General features: G+C 49.7%; 1 protein-coding gene across 1 annotated transcript in view; it reads right to left on the bottom strand.

Moving 5' to 3' along the window:
* The window catches only part of OTOG (otogelin), a 91,997-nt gene that overhangs the window by 63,178 nt on the left and 11,221 nt on the right, over positions 1–17,598 (bottom strand). The window contains exons 11-20 of the mRNA XM_023239728.2: positions 17,195–17,304; positions 16,693–16,821; positions 15,688–15,796; positions 15,341–15,387; positions 14,708–14,853; positions 7,670–7,802; positions 6,629–6,806; positions 4,458–4,582; positions 3,000–3,212; positions 1,425–1,617 (exon numbers count right to left, since the gene is read on the bottom strand). Of these exons, the coding sequence (XP_023095496.2) occupies positions 1,425–1,617; positions 3,000–3,212; positions 4,458–4,582; positions 6,629–6,806; positions 7,670–7,802; positions 14,708–14,853; positions 15,341–15,387; positions 15,688–15,796; positions 16,693–16,821; positions 17,195–17,304 (1,383 nt within the window). The remainder of the gene's footprint in view (positions 1–1,424; positions 1,618–2,999; positions 3,213–4,457; positions 4,583–6,628; positions 6,807–7,669; positions 7,803–14,707; positions 14,854–15,340; positions 15,388–15,687; positions 15,797–16,692; positions 16,822–17,194; positions 17,305–17,598) is intronic.

The following is a 17,598-nucleotide window of genomic DNA, read 5'->3' as shown; positions in this document are numbered from 1 at the left end:
TGTGACAAGTGACACATATCCAGGGAGTGGGGAAGTCAGCCTAGCACCAGGGACAGAGGTCAGGGCTGGGTCCCAGCTTCAGGGCCATCCAGTGAGCCGGCACAAGGACAGCCTCACTGGTCTCTGTCCACCCAAAGCCAACCTCCCTTTGGGCTGGGAAAAAAGAGGTGGTAAGAACAGGGCCATGCTTCCTGAGCCCATGCTGTGTCAGGGAGGGACACAGGGTGTATATTCCATACTGCTCATTCCCACCCAGCATCTGTCCTGATTGCTCATGGCCTACACCATACTGCTTGTTAAACATTTTGAACACCAGACTAGGCCCTCCAAATATGTCATCTTGTCTATTCCTCCTCACAGGGTCCTTTATTCTGTCTTTTGTCTCCTCTTTGTAGGTCAGCTGAGGGCCAAGACTGTGTTTTCTCCTCCTCACAACCTCCCACAGCCCCAGTGCAGGCCTTGGAGCAGACCAGTTGGGGGCTGGAAGGGATGTCTGAACTCCTCCAACCCCTGTGCTTCTCAGCCACCTTCTCTCTCTCCAATTCCTCCTCCCATGTAAACCTCAGAGGTTCCCTTTTTTGGCAATACTCAACCACAAGTCAGGGGTTGAGGGGGCAGGACACACATCTGGATCTCAAGGGAGGATCCTGTAGTTTGAAAAGGCTACTGAGTGATTCCAATATACCCCCTATAGGAGCCTCTCTCCAGGCCTTATCCCTCAGTGGAATTTTAGGGGAATTTCTCCCCATTGTGGAAGGGACCAAGTGCCTTGCCAGCCAGCTCTGGGATCCTGTGAGATCACCAGCCCTGAACTCTGCCTCCAGCCACACTGACATGCCACAGCCAGCCTCAGAGCCATCCCTGTCCCCTTGGCCTGGAACACTCCTCCCTCAGTTCCCCCCATCTTTGCCCACATGTCACCTCAGCAGAAAGGCCTTCCTTCTGTGCATAACAGTAATCCCTCCCTGACTATTTATAGCTTATTACTACCAGACCCTTTAAGTGTCTATTTATTCATCTGTTTTGGCATGAGAATGTGAGCTCAATGAGGGTAGGATTCTGTTCTGTATTTGGCTGAACTTTCAGGGCTTAGAAATGTCTAGAACATATGAGGAGGCCAATAACTACTTGTGGAAGGAGAGGGGAGATGAAGGGAGAGAGGCTGTCTCTGTGGGAGTGCTGTTCTGTTTTATGGGGAAGCCAGGCTGGAGAGGGCTGAAGAGCCGTAGCTGAGGAAAGAGGCCTGAGAACGGGGTCCGGGGGAGGAAGCCCACCCAGGACCACCCAGCGGTGCATCATGCTCCGTCCTGTGACTGGGGGATTAAGCAGGGACATAAGAGGTGCAGTCAGGCTCCCCAGCCTCAGATGCCCTAGAGACCCTCAGCCTCCTCCCCATCTGACAGAGGTCACACTGGCCCACTCACCTAGGGACGCAGAGGTCAGCCTGGGTATCCAGATAGGTGTCCGGTGGGCAGGCACAGCCTTCCACACACTCGTCCCCGCTGAGGTCGCTGCCACCACCAACCCCACAGGCCACAGGGCTGGCCAGGTCCTGGCAGGTTTGTCCACACAGGGCCACACAGGGGCTATACTCCTTGGTGGCCTCACAGGACAGTGCTGTAGTGGGAAATAAAACTGTGTGTTTTGTCTCCCTCATCCCCACAACTGTGTGAGGTGGAGCCATCATCCTGATGAGGAGAACTGAGAACCAGAGAAGATATTTGTTCAAGGTTACACAGCAGGTCAAGGCCAGACTTGGGATTTGAACCCAGGTCTCACTCCAGAGTCCCACTTCCTCCTGCTACACTACAATGGCAGAGTGGCAGGGGTGGGCCCCACTCCCCAAGCTCAGCCTGGACCTTGCCATTGGTGTTTCTTTTCCTCTGCAGGGCATTCTTCTTAGGTAGTGATATTGGGAGAGGGTGGAAGTCACGACTCCCTGACACCCCCTCCCGCCATCGCTCACACATAGACACATGCACAGATGGGTATTACACACACTTCCGTCCTTCTCACTTCCACACCTATAACACATATGAGCTGTGAAGATCAATTGTGCCCCCTTAAGCAGCCTCTCGGGGCCCTCTGTCCAAAGACTCAGAGCTTCCCTCTCCTCATCTGGCCAGCATCCCACTCCCTTGGGGTCTCCTGCTCCCTGCCAGAGCCAGATTGCCAAGTTCTCACCCCAGCTACACATCAAAGTCTCCATTTAAAAATGCTGATGCCTGTCCCCTTTGCCAGATATGTTGTTTTCATTGATACTCAATGTGGCCCAGATATGTGCATTTTTCAAAAGTTCCTATGGAGAGTCTAATATGCACCACTGGTCCCATCCAATCACCTCTGGAGGAACTTTGACTCAGAGAGGGGCAGGAACTTGCCAGAGACACACAGCAATTTCCCGCAGGGCTGGAACAGAACTCATGTCTCCTGACTCCCAGGATGGAGTCTTTTCCATTTATTCAATAAGCATTTGCTAAGAGCTTACTGAGCGTGGGGCCCTGTACTAGGGCTGGGGGCACAGAGACAACTAAGACGTGGAGAAGAGTGTGGCCCAGGTGTGTGTTGGAGGGGGAAGCAGGGGCCAGCTCACGCCCATCGAGCCACGAGCACACTGAGGACGATGGGAGCCAGTGATCTTGAGAAGGCTCACTCTGGTTGTAATGAGAGGAGGCCATGGGGAGGCTTACTAGGAAGCTTTGACCGGGGTGGTGGCAGCAGAGGTGGCAACAAGTGGGTGAATTTGCATCTCAAATTGACAAGCCTGACAGGACTTGGAGACGGACTGGCACTGGCGGCAAGGGTAACAGAGAAGCAGCCATGTGCCACATGCCCTTGTGTCAGGTTTGGGTGGCCAAGGGGATGGAGAACACGGGAGAAGCAGTTTGTGAGGTGGAGGTGTTAGGCTGCAGGGGCGGGAGGGGCAGGTGGACCCTTGAGTCTGGAGCCCAGGCTCTTCCAGTGACCCTCACGTAGAGGCACACGTGTGGGGCACTCACCACAGGCTGGCAGGTGGGCGCGGAAGTCAACAGGGAGCCCGTGGCGCCGGCACAGGTGAGCATAGTGGGCCAGCGTGGCACACAGGCAAGGCTGCCCACAGCGGCAGGCGTCCTGGCGGCACTGCTCAAAGTAGGGCACGGGGCTCAGGTACACCGAGCAGGGTGCAAACAGCTCCCCGGTGAGCACGCTGCAGGACTGCACCGCATAGGAAGCTGGAGACGGGAGGGACAGGGGCAGGGAGTGGGGGTCTGGTTTGCCTGGTGCTCCAGGCCCCAGCCTCTTCCTGCCTCCCCGCAGTCCAGGGGTCTGTTGGCGTGAGAAGGTGGGTGGGAGAGAGTGTGGGTGCACAGAAGGGATGTGAGCAGGGATCTGAGCGCATGGCTGGTTGGGAGTGGGTGGGTAGGTTTGGTCAGTCCAGGTGTGAGTCGGTGGCTGGCCAAGGGCATGGGTGTAAATGATTAAAGGAGAGTGAGTGGGGGCACCTGAGTGGCTCAGTCAGTTAAGTGTCCGACTTTGGCTCAGGTCGTGATCTCACAGTTTGTGGGTTCGAGCCCTGCGTCCGGCTCTGTGCTGACAGCTCAGAGCCTGGAGCCTGCTTTGAATTCTGCGTCTCCCCCTCTCTCTGCCCCTCCCCCACTCGTGCTCTGTCTCTGTCTCTCAAAAATGAATAAGTGCTAAAAAAATTGTTTTAAGAAAATAGAGGAGAGTGAGCATGTGTATGTGTGTTTAGTGCATTCATGCAATACATTCCATCTTGTGTGAGACATGAATCCATATGCTGGGAGGAGACACGGGAGTGAACAAAACTGACAAAATTCCCGCCCTCGTGGAGCTTACAGTGTGGTTGAAGGAGACCATCACTAAACAACTTATATGGCAAAGCAGAAGGCAAAGACCTCGGAGAGTGAGAAAGCGGGGAAGGAGGTTAGCGATCGAAGGTGGGGTGGGAGGGGCGATTGCAATTTTAAAGCAGGTGGTCAGGAAGGCCTCGGTGGCAAGATGAAGTCTGAACAAAAAGTTGAAAGAGGTGAGGGACTTTAGTGAGGGAAGAGCATTCTAGGTGGAAGGAACGGCAGGCGTAAAGGTCCAGAGCAGAGAGCAGGGCTGGCTGTGCAGAAAGAACAGCAAGGAGGCCCGTGTGGCCGGAGCAGAGTTGGGGGTGCAGGGGGAAGGGCAGAGAGGCTAGGGTCTGGTGGGGCCACTGTGAGGGCTTAGACTTTTGCCTTGAGATGGGAGAGCCAGTACAAACGTGTGTCTACGTGGCAGTGATAGAGCATGAAGTTTCTGTCTGCCTGACCCTTACCAGAAGGGAACCACGGTCCCCTCTCTGCAGCTCCACCTTTTCTTATCACTCCTGCCCAACCCGACCAGCCTCCTCAGGCCCAGAGTTCCCATCTCACCCCTCTCAAACCAGTCCCACCTCACCCCACTCCCCCCGCCCTCTCCCCTCACCTCACCTGCTTGCAGGTGCACATCACAGGGGTCCAGAGGGGAGCCAGCGACCAGCGGGGAGCAGGCGGACAGAGTTTTCCACGAATTGCCAAAGAGTTGTGGGGTGCTCTCAGGCACACCCACTGGGGACCTGCAGTCATGGCACAGCCGCATTCACACACTTGGCCGTGTGGACCCAGGTGGACATACAGCATACACCCAGATAAGTATCTATCTACTCCTGTATACACACATAGACCAAGCATGAGCACACACACTCAGAGGCACATATGTACCCACCCAAAGGAGTAACACACATAGGCCTATATACACCACTTGCACATGCCCTCAACATACACACACAGAGCACAAGTATCTGCCAAACATGTAAACAGACAAGAGGGTCTACACAGTCACATTCAAACACATACAGTTATGGATGTGCGCGCGCACACACACACACACACACACACACACACACACACACATCATATCACATAACATCACATTTAACGGCTCCAAAGGGACTCAAAACTGGCTTGGGGCCGGCCACACATTACCCTATCTTCACCACCCGCCCCCAGCTCTTCATGTCAGAAAGAGAGAAACAGGGACACCATGAGCCAAACTTCACTGGATTAAGACTTCCTCCTCCCTTTTCCATAAGCAGTTCCCAAAAGCTCCTTTGCACCCCTCACCTTTCTCTCTAGGTAGGAAATAGTCACACAAGAGGTAATAAAGGAAGGAAGGAAGGAAGGAAGGAAGGAAGGAAGGAAGGAAGGAAGGAAGGAAGGAAGGAAGGGGGAAAAAACGTGTCTCCTAGTCATCACCAGTCTCCCAGAGTCACCAAACTCGAGGAGATGGTAGACTGGAGACAACATAGCGTGCACAGGGTGGGGCAGGTTCTGTGTGACACTCAGCATGCCCGCACTACTGCTCCAGAGCAGTGAGAGCACCCAAGTTACACCCAGCCACTGTTCTGCCCAGAGTTCACATTCAGGAAGGTGGCAGGCAGCCCACACACTAAATCAGGGTCGTCTGTCCCCCACCACTCTGGCCAGCTGCCCTAACATCAGTCCCACCAGGCAAGACAGCAGAATGCTACATTTTTTAATGTGCATGCATTTAAAAGGTCTCAGTTTTGGGGCACCTTGTTGGCTCAGTTGGTCAAGCATTCAACTTCAGCTCTGGTCATGGTCTCATGGTTCGTGGCTTTGAGCCCTGTAATGGACTCTGGGCTGACAGCTCGGAGCCTGGAGCCTGCTTCAGATTCAGTGTCTCCCTCTCTCTCTGTCCCTCCCCTACTTTCTCTCCCTCTCTCTCTCAAAAATAGATAAACATTAAAAAAAATGTAAAGCTCAGTTTCTTTTTATTCTTGTTTTTCTGAATGAATCTGAGTTCTCATTTCTGGCTGAAGATAGTGTCTCCTGTTTACTTCTGCATCACCTAATGCATGTCACTTGAAAAATTGGCCAGAACCTCTAGCCTTCAAGATCAACCCCTTATTCTCCTTTCAGGAAAGTCTGACTCTTGTCCCCTCTCAAGTTTCTAAACTGTATCCATGCTCAGATAGTCTTTCTCTCAACCTAGGAAACAGCCTTCCCGTGAACATGGGAGGCGCACACGGTGCAACCCTTAAGAACCAAGCAGGAAAGACATGTGGCTTAGACTGACCTGGGATAGAAAGCAGGAGTTTTGGAATCATTGGTTCACAGGGGGCTTATGCTCATCTAAAGGTGCTCACAGTCAATTAAAACAAGGAAAACCATGAACCAAATCAAACGCAGCCTGAGGTCCACCAATTTTAAGACCTCATTATAAAACAGTATTTCTCAAGGTATGGTCCACAGATCTCAAGGTATGGTCTGCAGATCTCTTATACTAGAATCGCAGTGGTTACATATTAAAAGTAGAATTCTTGGGCCCCAACCCAAATCAGATACTCCAGAAGTAGAACCCAGGAATCAGCATTTTAACAAGCTCTCCAGGTGAGTCTTTTGCACAGAGAAGACTGTGGGCCACAGCCTTAAAGAAATACGCTTAAATTTAAATGCCGAAGAATAAATAATCAATGGTGCATGCGTGGCACAGTGAGAGACCCAGGGAGTTTGCGAAAGATGTTTTCAGGCAGTGCCTCCGGATACCCGGCCTTCCGGGGCCCCACCCTCTCCTTCTGCTTCCGGGCATGGGCACGTACAGGAAGTCATCCTGCGTGTTGCCGTTGAAGGTGCCACAGAGGCCCACGGTGTCTTCCACCCATCGCTGGTCCACCTGCAGGTAGAGCCGCAGTCCTTGGCGGTCGTAGAGCACCCGCACGCCCACGTTGGTCCTCACCCGCAGGAACATGGAGGACAGCCTCCGGATCTCAAAGGCGTCTGGGCACAGAATCAGAAAAGGGATGTGGGAAGTTCTGCCAACATGCACCCGCCCACCGCCACCACCTGCATGGTCCTCACTGACCTCGATACCCAGCACAGTGTTCACACCCAGTGAAGCCCTGCTAAGGAGTTAGTTTGGGAAGCCTTGAGGAAATCTTGTTCAGTGATGAAACAGAGCCCAGAGACAACTGACCACAGCAACCTAAGAATTTTTTTTTTTTTTTTTAGCACCAAGTGCCAGTTAAAGCCTTGCCTGCATAAGGAACTGATATATTTCCTTCTGTAGCAAAGGAGAATTCTGTTAACTACTCATTTTTTTCACAATGGCCACCAGGAAGCTCACAATATGATTTTAGATTCAATTGTAGTGAAGTTTTCACCTCTTGTGGCATGCATTTCTTTGGCCTCTTTACACTCTCCCCCTGCATCCCCACTCAATCTTGAACCCCTACTTTTTTTTTCTTATTCATTTTCTCTGGTGCTATTTTATTTCTTAATAGTTTTTGCATTTTTGTTAGATGTGCTTCCTTTGAGCTACCACTGATCCCTTGTGGAGTCAGATAGGATAATAAGTAATTAAAAAATAAAATAGGGATAGAGAACAGCCTCATTCATATCCTTATGTTAGGAGAAGGCATCATACTGCTGAGATGCCTAGTGTCATGTTGGGATGGGGACAAAGATCATCTTACAAGTCCAGAGTCCATGTTCCTGGGACCAAGGTGCCCTCTGGCCCGATTCACCCAATGCTAAAATGTGAGCTCTTGCCCATGTGGCAGTGCCTTTGGCCAGAGACAGTGCTTGGAAGAAGAGGCCTGGGCAGCCAGCTCCCAGTTACTTCTTGTCCATGAAAGCCATACCATCCGTGTAGGGTGGGGTGACCTTGTACTGGTCAAACAGAAGGACATCCCCCGCTTGGGTCAGGGTCACCTGCCTCCGAGGGTCCTGATGCAGAATCACTGACACTGACTGGACACAGACTCCGTCCTGGTTCTGGAGAAAGAGGAAGGCAAATAGGGCAGAGTTAGTCTGTCTGTCCTGCTGGTCCCAAAAGAGGCCCCAAGACTGGGTATTCTAGTGCAGTTTGAGGTCAGAGACAGGCTGAGACAGAACCCCCAAAGGACATTAGGAGTCCTCTAACCAAATGCTCTCATCTGGGGATGGGAAGGCAGAGGCTAAGATTGGAGAAGGTTGGCAGAGCTGGGATAATGCAAATAAAAAGATAGTCAAGTCTTAGGCTATCTATGACAGAGAGCAGAGATAGACCCCCCTGGATGGCCCAGAGTCTAGCCTCAGAAACACTGGCCTCCCCACTCAACTACAATACAGGACTTTAATTTCATCCTTTTACAGGTGTTTATATAGCTCTTTCCATGTGTCACATCCTGCAGAGTATCAAGCTCTACTCCTAGGCAGGCAGGAAATGAGCTAATAGTATCTGGGCCTCAGGTTCTCATCTCTGAAATGGGTAGTACACGTTGGGCCCATTCATACCTCCTTCCACAAGAAGACATCCATACAACCATACAGTGATGAACATGACAGATATAGTCCCGGGCCTCATGGAGAGTACATATTTGTGTGGGACACAGACACTAAACAAGTAATTACAAAGTTGGTTTTTGAATTACTGCTGAGATCAGTGCTACAAAGAGGTGTAGGGTGCTAGGAAAGCATATAGTGAAGGAACAAGATTTAGTCTGCAGAGGCAGGAAAGGTCATCCTTAGGGAAAGATAATGATGATGTAAAAATCATAACAAAACTCTTAGTAATACTATAATTTATTATAATAACAGCTAACTTTATTTTATTTAAAGAAATTTTTTAATGTTTATTTACTTTTGAGACAGAGAGAGACAGACAGACCTTGAGTGGCAGAGGGGTAGACAGAGAGGGAGACACAGAACCCAAAGCAGGTTCCAGGCCCCATGCTGTCAGCACAGAGCCTGAACTGGGGCTCAAACTCATGAACCGCAAGATCATGACCTGAGCCAAAGTTGGACGCTTAACTGACTGAGCCACCCAGGCGACCCTAATAGCTAACTTTAGAGTTACTATGTTCAGGTTACTATTCTCATCTTTTTTACATGTATTTACTCACTTAATTCTCATAGCAGTCTTATGTAGTAAGTACCACTAACAACCTCACTTTGCAGATCAGAAGACTGAGGCACAGGAAAATGTGACCGCTGAGCTGAGATCTGAGGGGTACAGAGAAGGTAGCTGGGCAAAGAGAGAAGGCGGGAAGGGGGATACCAGGGATAGGGAACAGGCTATACAAAATTCCCTGACACAAGAAGTACATAAAAGTACATTTAAAAAGTACATCCAAGTACATCAAAGAAGACCAGAGGGCCAGAGCCCACTGAGAAAAGTGGTTTAAGGTAAATTCTTCAAGAGGTAGGCAGAGGCCAGCTTAGGCAGAGCTTTGTAATATTTTAGGACTTTATCCTAAGTCCAAAGACAGCCAAAGAAAGTATAACCTGAAAGTGATATAATCCAACAGCGACATGAGGAAAGAACTAGAACTTGAAACTTTTCAGGAAGGCATTATGCAACAAGCTACAACCTTTCTTCCAAGCTCCTTCCCAAGGAGACATAAAATCCCTGAAACAGCTCAAAACCATTGTGTCTAAAACATCACCTTCTTTGTCAAGCCCACTCATCCTCTGGTCCCCTCTGGACATGTCATGGGTGCAGGAAGAAAGTCTGCACCCTTTAGTCAAAGTCTCAGGCTCAAGTCTTGATGTCACTGAAAGCTGAGACCTTAAAGACCTCATTTAAGTTACCTAAACCTCAGTTCTCTCCTTGTGAAATAGAGATAGGACAATACTTGGTTGGTCCTGCCTGGTTTGATAGTGAGAAAAAAAGTGTTCATGGAGGGGTGCCTGGGTGGCTCTGTCAGTTGGGCATCTGACTCTTGGTTTTGGCTCTGGTCATGATCCCAGGGTCATGGGATCAAGTCCCGCACCAGGCTCTGCACTGAGTATGGAGCCTGCTTGAGGTTCTCTCTCTCTCTCTCTCTCTCTCTCTCTCTCTCTCTGCCCCTCTCCCCTACACACACACACACACACACACACACACACACACACACACACACTCTAAAATTAAAAAAATTAAATTTTTAGGAAAGAAAATGTGCATGGAATACTTTGGAGGTTGCATTTGTCAAAGCCCAGAGAACTTTATAGCATAAAGAGTGAACCCTAATGTAAACAATTAAAAAAATCATGGAGGAAGTCAGAGGATCCCAGGATGGAATGCAGACTGTGACCAAAGAATCTAACTGTACAGCTATACAAAACTACCTCACTGACGGGGGTGCAGGGAAAGGTGTTGACCTAAGAAGCCTTGGAAATAAGTGGAGTTTGTAAGACTAAAAGCAAAAGAAACTATGCATAAGCACTGTACTCTAGTTGATAAAGTTCTTTCCCATGGAGGTATGGATTAATAATTCTGATACTTCTATACATGTATACTGGAACTGAACAATTAGATAATTAGATGGAGGACAATGGAAACCATATTTCTCACTGTTGGAGTGGGTGTTTATAAGCAAGGGTAGGGATAAGCAAGGGGAGACTAGAATGACCCATGTGGCAATGGATTAGAGTTGGAACATCAATATGAGCTCCTTCTTAGCATATAGATATAGAGGGCTACTGATAGACTATCTATAGTTATGTGTATATATATTGGTTATACAAGGATATTCATAGGTTATACATATTATTTCCTTTTTCTATCAGCTGAGAGGATCTAAAAGAAATGATACCCCAGTAGCAATGAGCACACCCAGTACCCCAGATCTTGGTGTCTAATACGATTCTCCAAAAGGAGCCCAGAGCATCTGATAATACTTTTTCAGGAATGGCTGATTCCAGGAATGTAACAGGAAATATGCAAGATGAGCCTGGTGCAGAACCCTCTTGCACTGTTGGTGGGAATGCAAATTGGTGCAGCCGCTCTGGAAAGCAGTGTGGAGGTTCCTCAGAAAATTAAAAAATAGACCTACCCTATGACCCAGCAGTAGCACTGCTAGGAATTTATCCAAGGGATACAGGAGTACTGATGCATAGGGGCACTTGTACCCCAATGTTCATAGCAGCACTCTCAACAATAGCCAAATTATGGAAAGAGCCTAAATGTCCATCAAATGATGAATGGATAAAGAAATTGTGGTTTATATACACAATGGAATACTACGTGGCAATGAGAAAAAATGAAATATGGCCTTTTGTAGCAACGTGGATGGAACTGGAGAGTGTGATGCTAAGTGAAATAAGCCATACAGAGAAAGACAGATACCATATGGTTTCACTCTTATGTGGATCCTGAGAAACTTAACAGAAACCCATGGGGGAGGGGAAGGAAAAAAAAAAGAGGTTAGAGTGGGAGAGAGCCAAAGCATAAGAGACTGTTAAAAACTGAGAACAAACTGAGGGTTGATGGGGGGTGGGAGGGAGGAGAGGGTGGGTGATGGGTATTGAGGAGGGCACCTTTTGGGATGAGCACTGGGTGTTGTATGAAACCAATTTGACAATAAATTTCATATATTAAAAAAAAAAAGATGAGCCTGGTGCATCTTATAGGACTATAAAGTAAGGAGTAGGTAGCACACACACACACACACACACACACACACACACACACACACAAAATGATGGGGGTATACCAAAGGGACCCAAGAGCCAACTGAAAGGCTACCCAATGGTTCAAGCTGGAAAAATTTGAGTAACAAAATAAAAAAGGAAGTATTGGTTCTTATCCAAAGTATAAAATAAATATCCCGGGTCCATGCTGACATAAATAAATGATTGACAAAAAAAATATGTCAAGGGAAAAAAAGACAAATTTCCTATGCAGAAAAATTCCAACTAATGCATGTAGATTCTCTGCCTTCAAGGAGAGGGAGCATAACTCCTTACACTTTAACTGTGGGCTGACTTCTTTCAAAGAGAACAATATAGTAAGGGGGAAAAGAGGAGTAGCGTTACAGAGGAGGATGTGACAAACACTGCCTCAGCCAAATGACCAAGGTCAACCTCAATAGTGATAAACCATGTTGGTATATGTATCCTTGATAAGATGTGATGAAAATAGCAATTTACCTCTTATCTTCCTCCCCTAAATCCCTAACACCATTCTAACCATGAGAAAAGCATACAAATCCCAACAGAGGGGCATTCTACAAAATATCTGACCAGTACTCCTCAAAACTTTCAAGGTCACCATAAATAAGGTCTTAGTAAACTGTAACAGCAAGGAAAAGCCCAGGAGACACAATGACTAAATGTAATGTAGTATGTTGGAACAGAAAAAAAAATGACAGGTTTAAAAATAAATAAGAAATATGAGTAAGGTGCAGACTTTAGTTAATGATAATGTACATAACGAACATTGGTTCAGTATTTGTAACAAATGTACCATACTAATGTATGAGGCTAATAACAGGAGAAATCGGGTGTGAGATATATGGGAACTCTGTGTACTACCTTTGCATTTTTCTGTAAAATCTAAAGCTGCTCTAAAAAAATAAGGTCTACTTTAAAAATACTTCAAAGGCTATAAACACTACCCTGATTTGGGGGTGGGAAGCTGTGAAAGGCTTTCTGGACTTCCAGCCTTGGGTCTGGCTCAGCTCCCCCTCCTGCTGGCTGGGGGTCATCAAGACTGCCCCAAGCTTCTATTAGGCCTGTCTTATCAGATTTCAAATGGGGAGAATCATAGTGACCACTACGTGGGGGTATTTTGAGCCTTAAACTAGATGTCAAATGCAAAACTGATTAGTCAAAGTTTAAAGTACTGTGCAAATACTTTCTCATCACCATCCTCTCTATTAACATTCTCACCCTACCCACTTCTGTTCACCCGGGGTTGAAGTCGTGGCTTCACCTTTGACTCTTCCTGCTTCTCTCCCACACACCTGGCACTTTACCAGCCAGTCAGCCAGTTGCCATAGTCCTCCTGCATCTGCCTTAATGTATTTTAGAACATTCCACCCTGTTGCTTTTTCTCATATGATCAAATCCTCCTGGATTGCCCTTCCTCCCCATCCTCACACATACATATCTTATTTCTATTTACATTTTTGGCCCAATTTTTAGGTCATTCAGCTCAAATGCCACCTCTACCATGAGGCTTTCTTCTGACCTGTAGGAATATTTCTTGCTCCACAGACAGCCCCTCTGATGGCACTGCTCTTGTATCTCACAGAGAAGCAACTGACCTGAGGACGTGATTGACTCCCTGATCGGGCTGCAAGCTCCTGGTGGCTAGGACCAGGGGCTGACTCATCTGTGTAACCCTCACTGTGCCCAGCACAGAGCTGGCACAAGGCTGGCCCTCTACTGGTTCATCAGTGTGGATGAAGTCACAAGGAAGAGAACTGGCTCGTGGTAAAAGGAATGTGCTATCAAGAGGCACTGTTCAGGGGCGCCTGGTGGCTCAGTGGGTCAAACGTCCAACTTCGACTCAGGTCATGATCTCATGGTTCGTGAGTTCGAGCCCCACATCGGGCTCTGTGCTGACAGCTCAGAGCCTAGAGCTTGCTTGGAATTCTGAGTCTCCCTCTCTCTCTGCCCCTTGCCCATTCACACACACACTCTCTCTCTCAAAAGTAAATAAGCATTAAATAAACAAAAGAGGCACTGTTCAGCAGTGAAGCAAGTTACCTCAGGCTGACGCTGGCCAACCACCATCCAGAACACGGTGGAGAAGGAGCTGGTAAGGGATCCCTAAGGTCCCATAGCCCTCAGGTACTCAAAGACTCTAGAACTTTGTAAATGGGGAGGAGTCCCACCGGGCTATGTCTGTTTGCTTTGCTTTTTCTATTGCCACTCTCAAGATGTGATGGGAGTGACCCAGCTTTTGAGGACAAGTATTCATTCTTCCAACTCAGAGAGCAGCCAAGGGCAGATCGAGGCCATTCTCTGGCAGATAGAGGGGAGGGGATCACTCAGGCTTCAAGAGGAAGAAAGCCCAGCCCTCTACCTCATCCTCAGCTCAGCCTGGGTCCCCAGGGCCACGGAGGGACACCTGTAGGTGATGTCTGCTCACCCACCTGACGTCACTGGGTGTGGAAAAGGCAGGCAGGGAGCTGGGCTTTGGGGGCAGCTGCCCTGGCTATGGGTGTGAACCCTTTGTCCTATTGTGCAGGAAGGAGCTTGGGTGGAGTCCCAACCAGGGCTTGTGGGGTCAGCTCAGGGAAAATGTAGTCCCTGAGAAACAAACAGACTTATAACTACCCCAGACCTGCAAGCTGACCATTTTCTCAGTTATGTGCACAAGTGGCCGACACAGCTCAGGGATCACCTCCTCTAGGAAGTCTCTCCTGATCTACCCCTTCTCCCACCTGGCATCCAGGTAAAACAAGAACCAGGAGAAGCTCCTACATGGAGACCTACCCTGTAATGTCCATGTTATTACAGCTCCTATAACATAGTGGATTATGCGTTGAGTTATCTGCTCGACCCACCAATCTGCGAGGCCCAGGAAGGCAGAGCCAGATCTAATTCATCCCAGTCTCCGAGACCCAACATAGCTTCTGGCACAAAAATTAGTTCGGTATTTGCTGAATGGATAAATGAACAAATGAGTGAATACAGAGATGTTGAAGGCATAGTCCAAGGAAGCAGAGAAGATTTAGTTGAATTAGACCCATTTTAGAGATTTTTTTTAAAACACTGAGGCCCAGGAAAGGGAAATGGCTCTCAGCTATTAGATGTTCTAGAGACAGAACCTAGTCTCCTGCCCCCTGGCTCTGCCCAGAAAGAACAGACATCAGGGTGAGTGGGTTGTGGAAAACCTGGGGCCCTGCCCTAAATCCTTCAGCCTCTCTAGGGGGCAGAGAGCAGGGGTGGCTGGCTGGATTGGGCCTGAGGTCCCCAGCCCTTACCAGGCCACAGGGGGCATTCTGCAATGTCACTGTGAAGGTGCCTGAGGAGCGGCTTTTGGCCAGGATGTACTGACACGTGGCAGGGAAGGTGTACCGGCGGCCGTCAAAGGTGGTGAAATGGATGTCGCCAGTCACTGAACACTCGGCTGAGGGGCAAAGAAAGGTGGCTGACGCATGGGAGCTGCCCCATGGGGACTGCCTCTGCCCTGCAGGCTCTGAGCATGAGGAAGAGACAGCACTCTGTCCTTAGGAATCAGGGCAGTGTTTGGAGCCCTGGCCTTCTTTTGACACTCAGGCCACTGGGGAGATGCAGGCCTGTCCCCAGAAGCCCACCTGAAGGTAGATGCAGCCCTGCCCTGGGCATCTCCTTCTGACAGGAGACCAGGCCCTGAGCTTGGAGACCAGTCTCCATCCAAGCCCCCCAAGCTCAGGAAGGTCCTTAGATAGACCCCCCCCCAAAACCCTCCCTGACAGGAGGCAGAACAATCCCTTAAGCAGGCAAAGCAGCTCTGAAGAAACAAAGTGGGGCAAGCTGAACCAATGGAACTGCAGGCCTGGCCCCCAGGTCCTCCCTGCCCAAAAAGCTGAGAGACCAGAGGAAGGGGGTAGAGTCCAAGGTGGGGTCAAGCATACCTGGGCAGACAGATGTGCTGCACACCCACTTGCCCGCAGTGCATGTGCTGAAACACAGAGATCAAGGAGGCAAGTCTCACCTCTCCAGGCCTGGGATAGATGCTGGAGGATAGCAGGGTCCACAGAGCTCCTGTCCCCAGCCCTCAGTCTTCCCGTCCCTAAAATGGGTGGTAGAGATTCCCCCATCTCCAGGGGTTGGATTAAATGAGATCACCTGGGACTCAGAGATGCTGAGTGAGTGCCCCCATATTGCCAGAGGTCCCAGACCCCAGATGGATAGCCCTGGTGGAAAACCCTGGAAGTCACCACTGCCCACCCCACCCCCACCCCTTGCTGTGGACACAGACCAGGCATTGCAGTCTTCTTTCACCACAGAGCCAGTTGGGTACAGGGTCCCATGGAACTCACAGGGACATTCAGCTGGTGCCACACAGTCCCCATCCTCAAAGATCAGCCCTAGGGTCACAGGAAAGGCCCACTTAACTCACCTCCACTCCTGTTCATAGACCATTCATGGCTGTCCAGGGCCTATGACAAAGATCCCTTTATCCAAGTTTTCACCACTGAACCCACTTTCAAGCTTTCTCCTGCATAAATCCTTGGCTCAGGCCAGATCTGAATCTCCTCTGGGCAAATAATCTCACCTCCAGACCTCTTCAGAGAACCACCTCCCCAAGCAACCTGCATGCTGACTAGCTTCTCTTCTCCACCTCCCAAAAGCCTGTCGCTGCATCTAGAACCAGTTTCGGTGCCATCTCCTCCAGAAAGCCTGACAATCTCTCCCTGACAATCTCTCCCCCGACTGAATTCCTATGTCTCTTCCTGTCTGAACCCCTGAGCTGATCCTCACTACATTATGCCTTAGACTGAAGTCATAGGTATACGTGGCTTATCACTGCAACCAGATTCTGACCCCTAAAGTCAATGACTATATCTCTACATTTTTTTTTATCCCAACGACCCCTTGCCTAGCCGAATGGGCTACACGCTACAGATGTGTGGCAAATGTATACCCCCTCAAAACCAGTGCATTTATATCCCATACAAAACAGCATGTGAACGAATGTTTAAACAAACACATATGTGATAAATGAACAAGTGAATGAATGAATGACTTGTTCTCATCTATACACAGTCCCGATGAAATTAAATACCCTGATGAACTTCTCAAGAGCCACAGTTCCACCCCCATCCTCAGCCCCCTTAAGCCAGTCATTCGTTTATTCACTTATTAGTTGTGTGCTCCTTGCTTCACTCATCCCACAAACAGGCATCCTCTGAGCCCCTGCTTTGGGCTCGTGCGTGCCAGCCCAGGAAGATGCTGCCAGGCACCCGCTCCACCCTTGGCATACCATCGGGGCAGTAACAGCCGTCCACACAGGCGATCTCGCTGTCCACACAGGATGCCTGGGACTGGCAGGAGGCAGGGCAGCAGGCGATGCATTCGTTGTAGGTAAAGGCCTTCTCCTTGCAGTGCACGGCTTGGGAGGAAGGGAGCAGTCCATCCAGTCCCATCGGCTCTGCCAGGACACACCCACCCCCTACTCCAGGGAGGGAGGGAGGACTGTGATTTTCCTGTTCCCCTAGTCCCCCTGGGTAACCAGAAAGTTGGCAAGAGCCTGGGAGGCTCTGAGAACCACCCTCATCTCACTCTGTGGCCCTGGGCCAGTCCCTCCACTCTGAGCCTGTTTTCTCATCTGCCACATGGGGCCTCAGGCCTCACGGCTTCCAGCTCTGACAACTGTGGTTCTAAGCAGGACAGGACGTTGAGCTGAGGCCTGATGAGGCCACCCACAGCCTCAGGGCAGAGATTGTCTGAACCTCTCCCTGCCCCCACCACCAGGATACACCTACCACATTGCCGGAGCTGGGTCCTCCAATCCTGCAGGGGCCGCCCCGCCTGGGCACATGCTCGGGCATACTCTGCCAGCGCCCGGCACCAGGTGGCTTCATCACCCACTGCTCTGTGCAGGGAAACCGAGGGTCACACCGGAGCCCAATCTCTCACCAGCCCTCCAGAACCCTGTAGAGACTGCCAGGGCTCAGGGCACGTACCCCTCCTTGTCCCACAGCTAGGAAAGGGAGACTGGGAAGGTATCTAGGTATACAGATGGAGGCAGGACACCCGGGTTCTAGTCCCAATATTGGCATTGACTTGTTTGACCCTGAGGGTGTCAGTCCCCATTTCTGGGCTTCAGAGAATAGGGAAACTCTTCTGCCCCACCTATGCAGATAAGAATTTCTGAGGTTTTGGAAGT

Source organism: Felis catus, chromosome D1, assembly GCF_018350175.1.
Source record: "Felis catus isolate Fca126 chromosome D1, F.catus_Fca126_mat1.0, whole genome shotgun sequence".
Taxonomy (NCBI): Eukaryota; Metazoa; Chordata; class Mammalia; order Carnivora; family Felidae; genus Felis; species Felis catus.
Note: the sequence above shows the minus strand (reverse complement) of the source record. Positions and strands in the feature narration are given on the sequence as shown.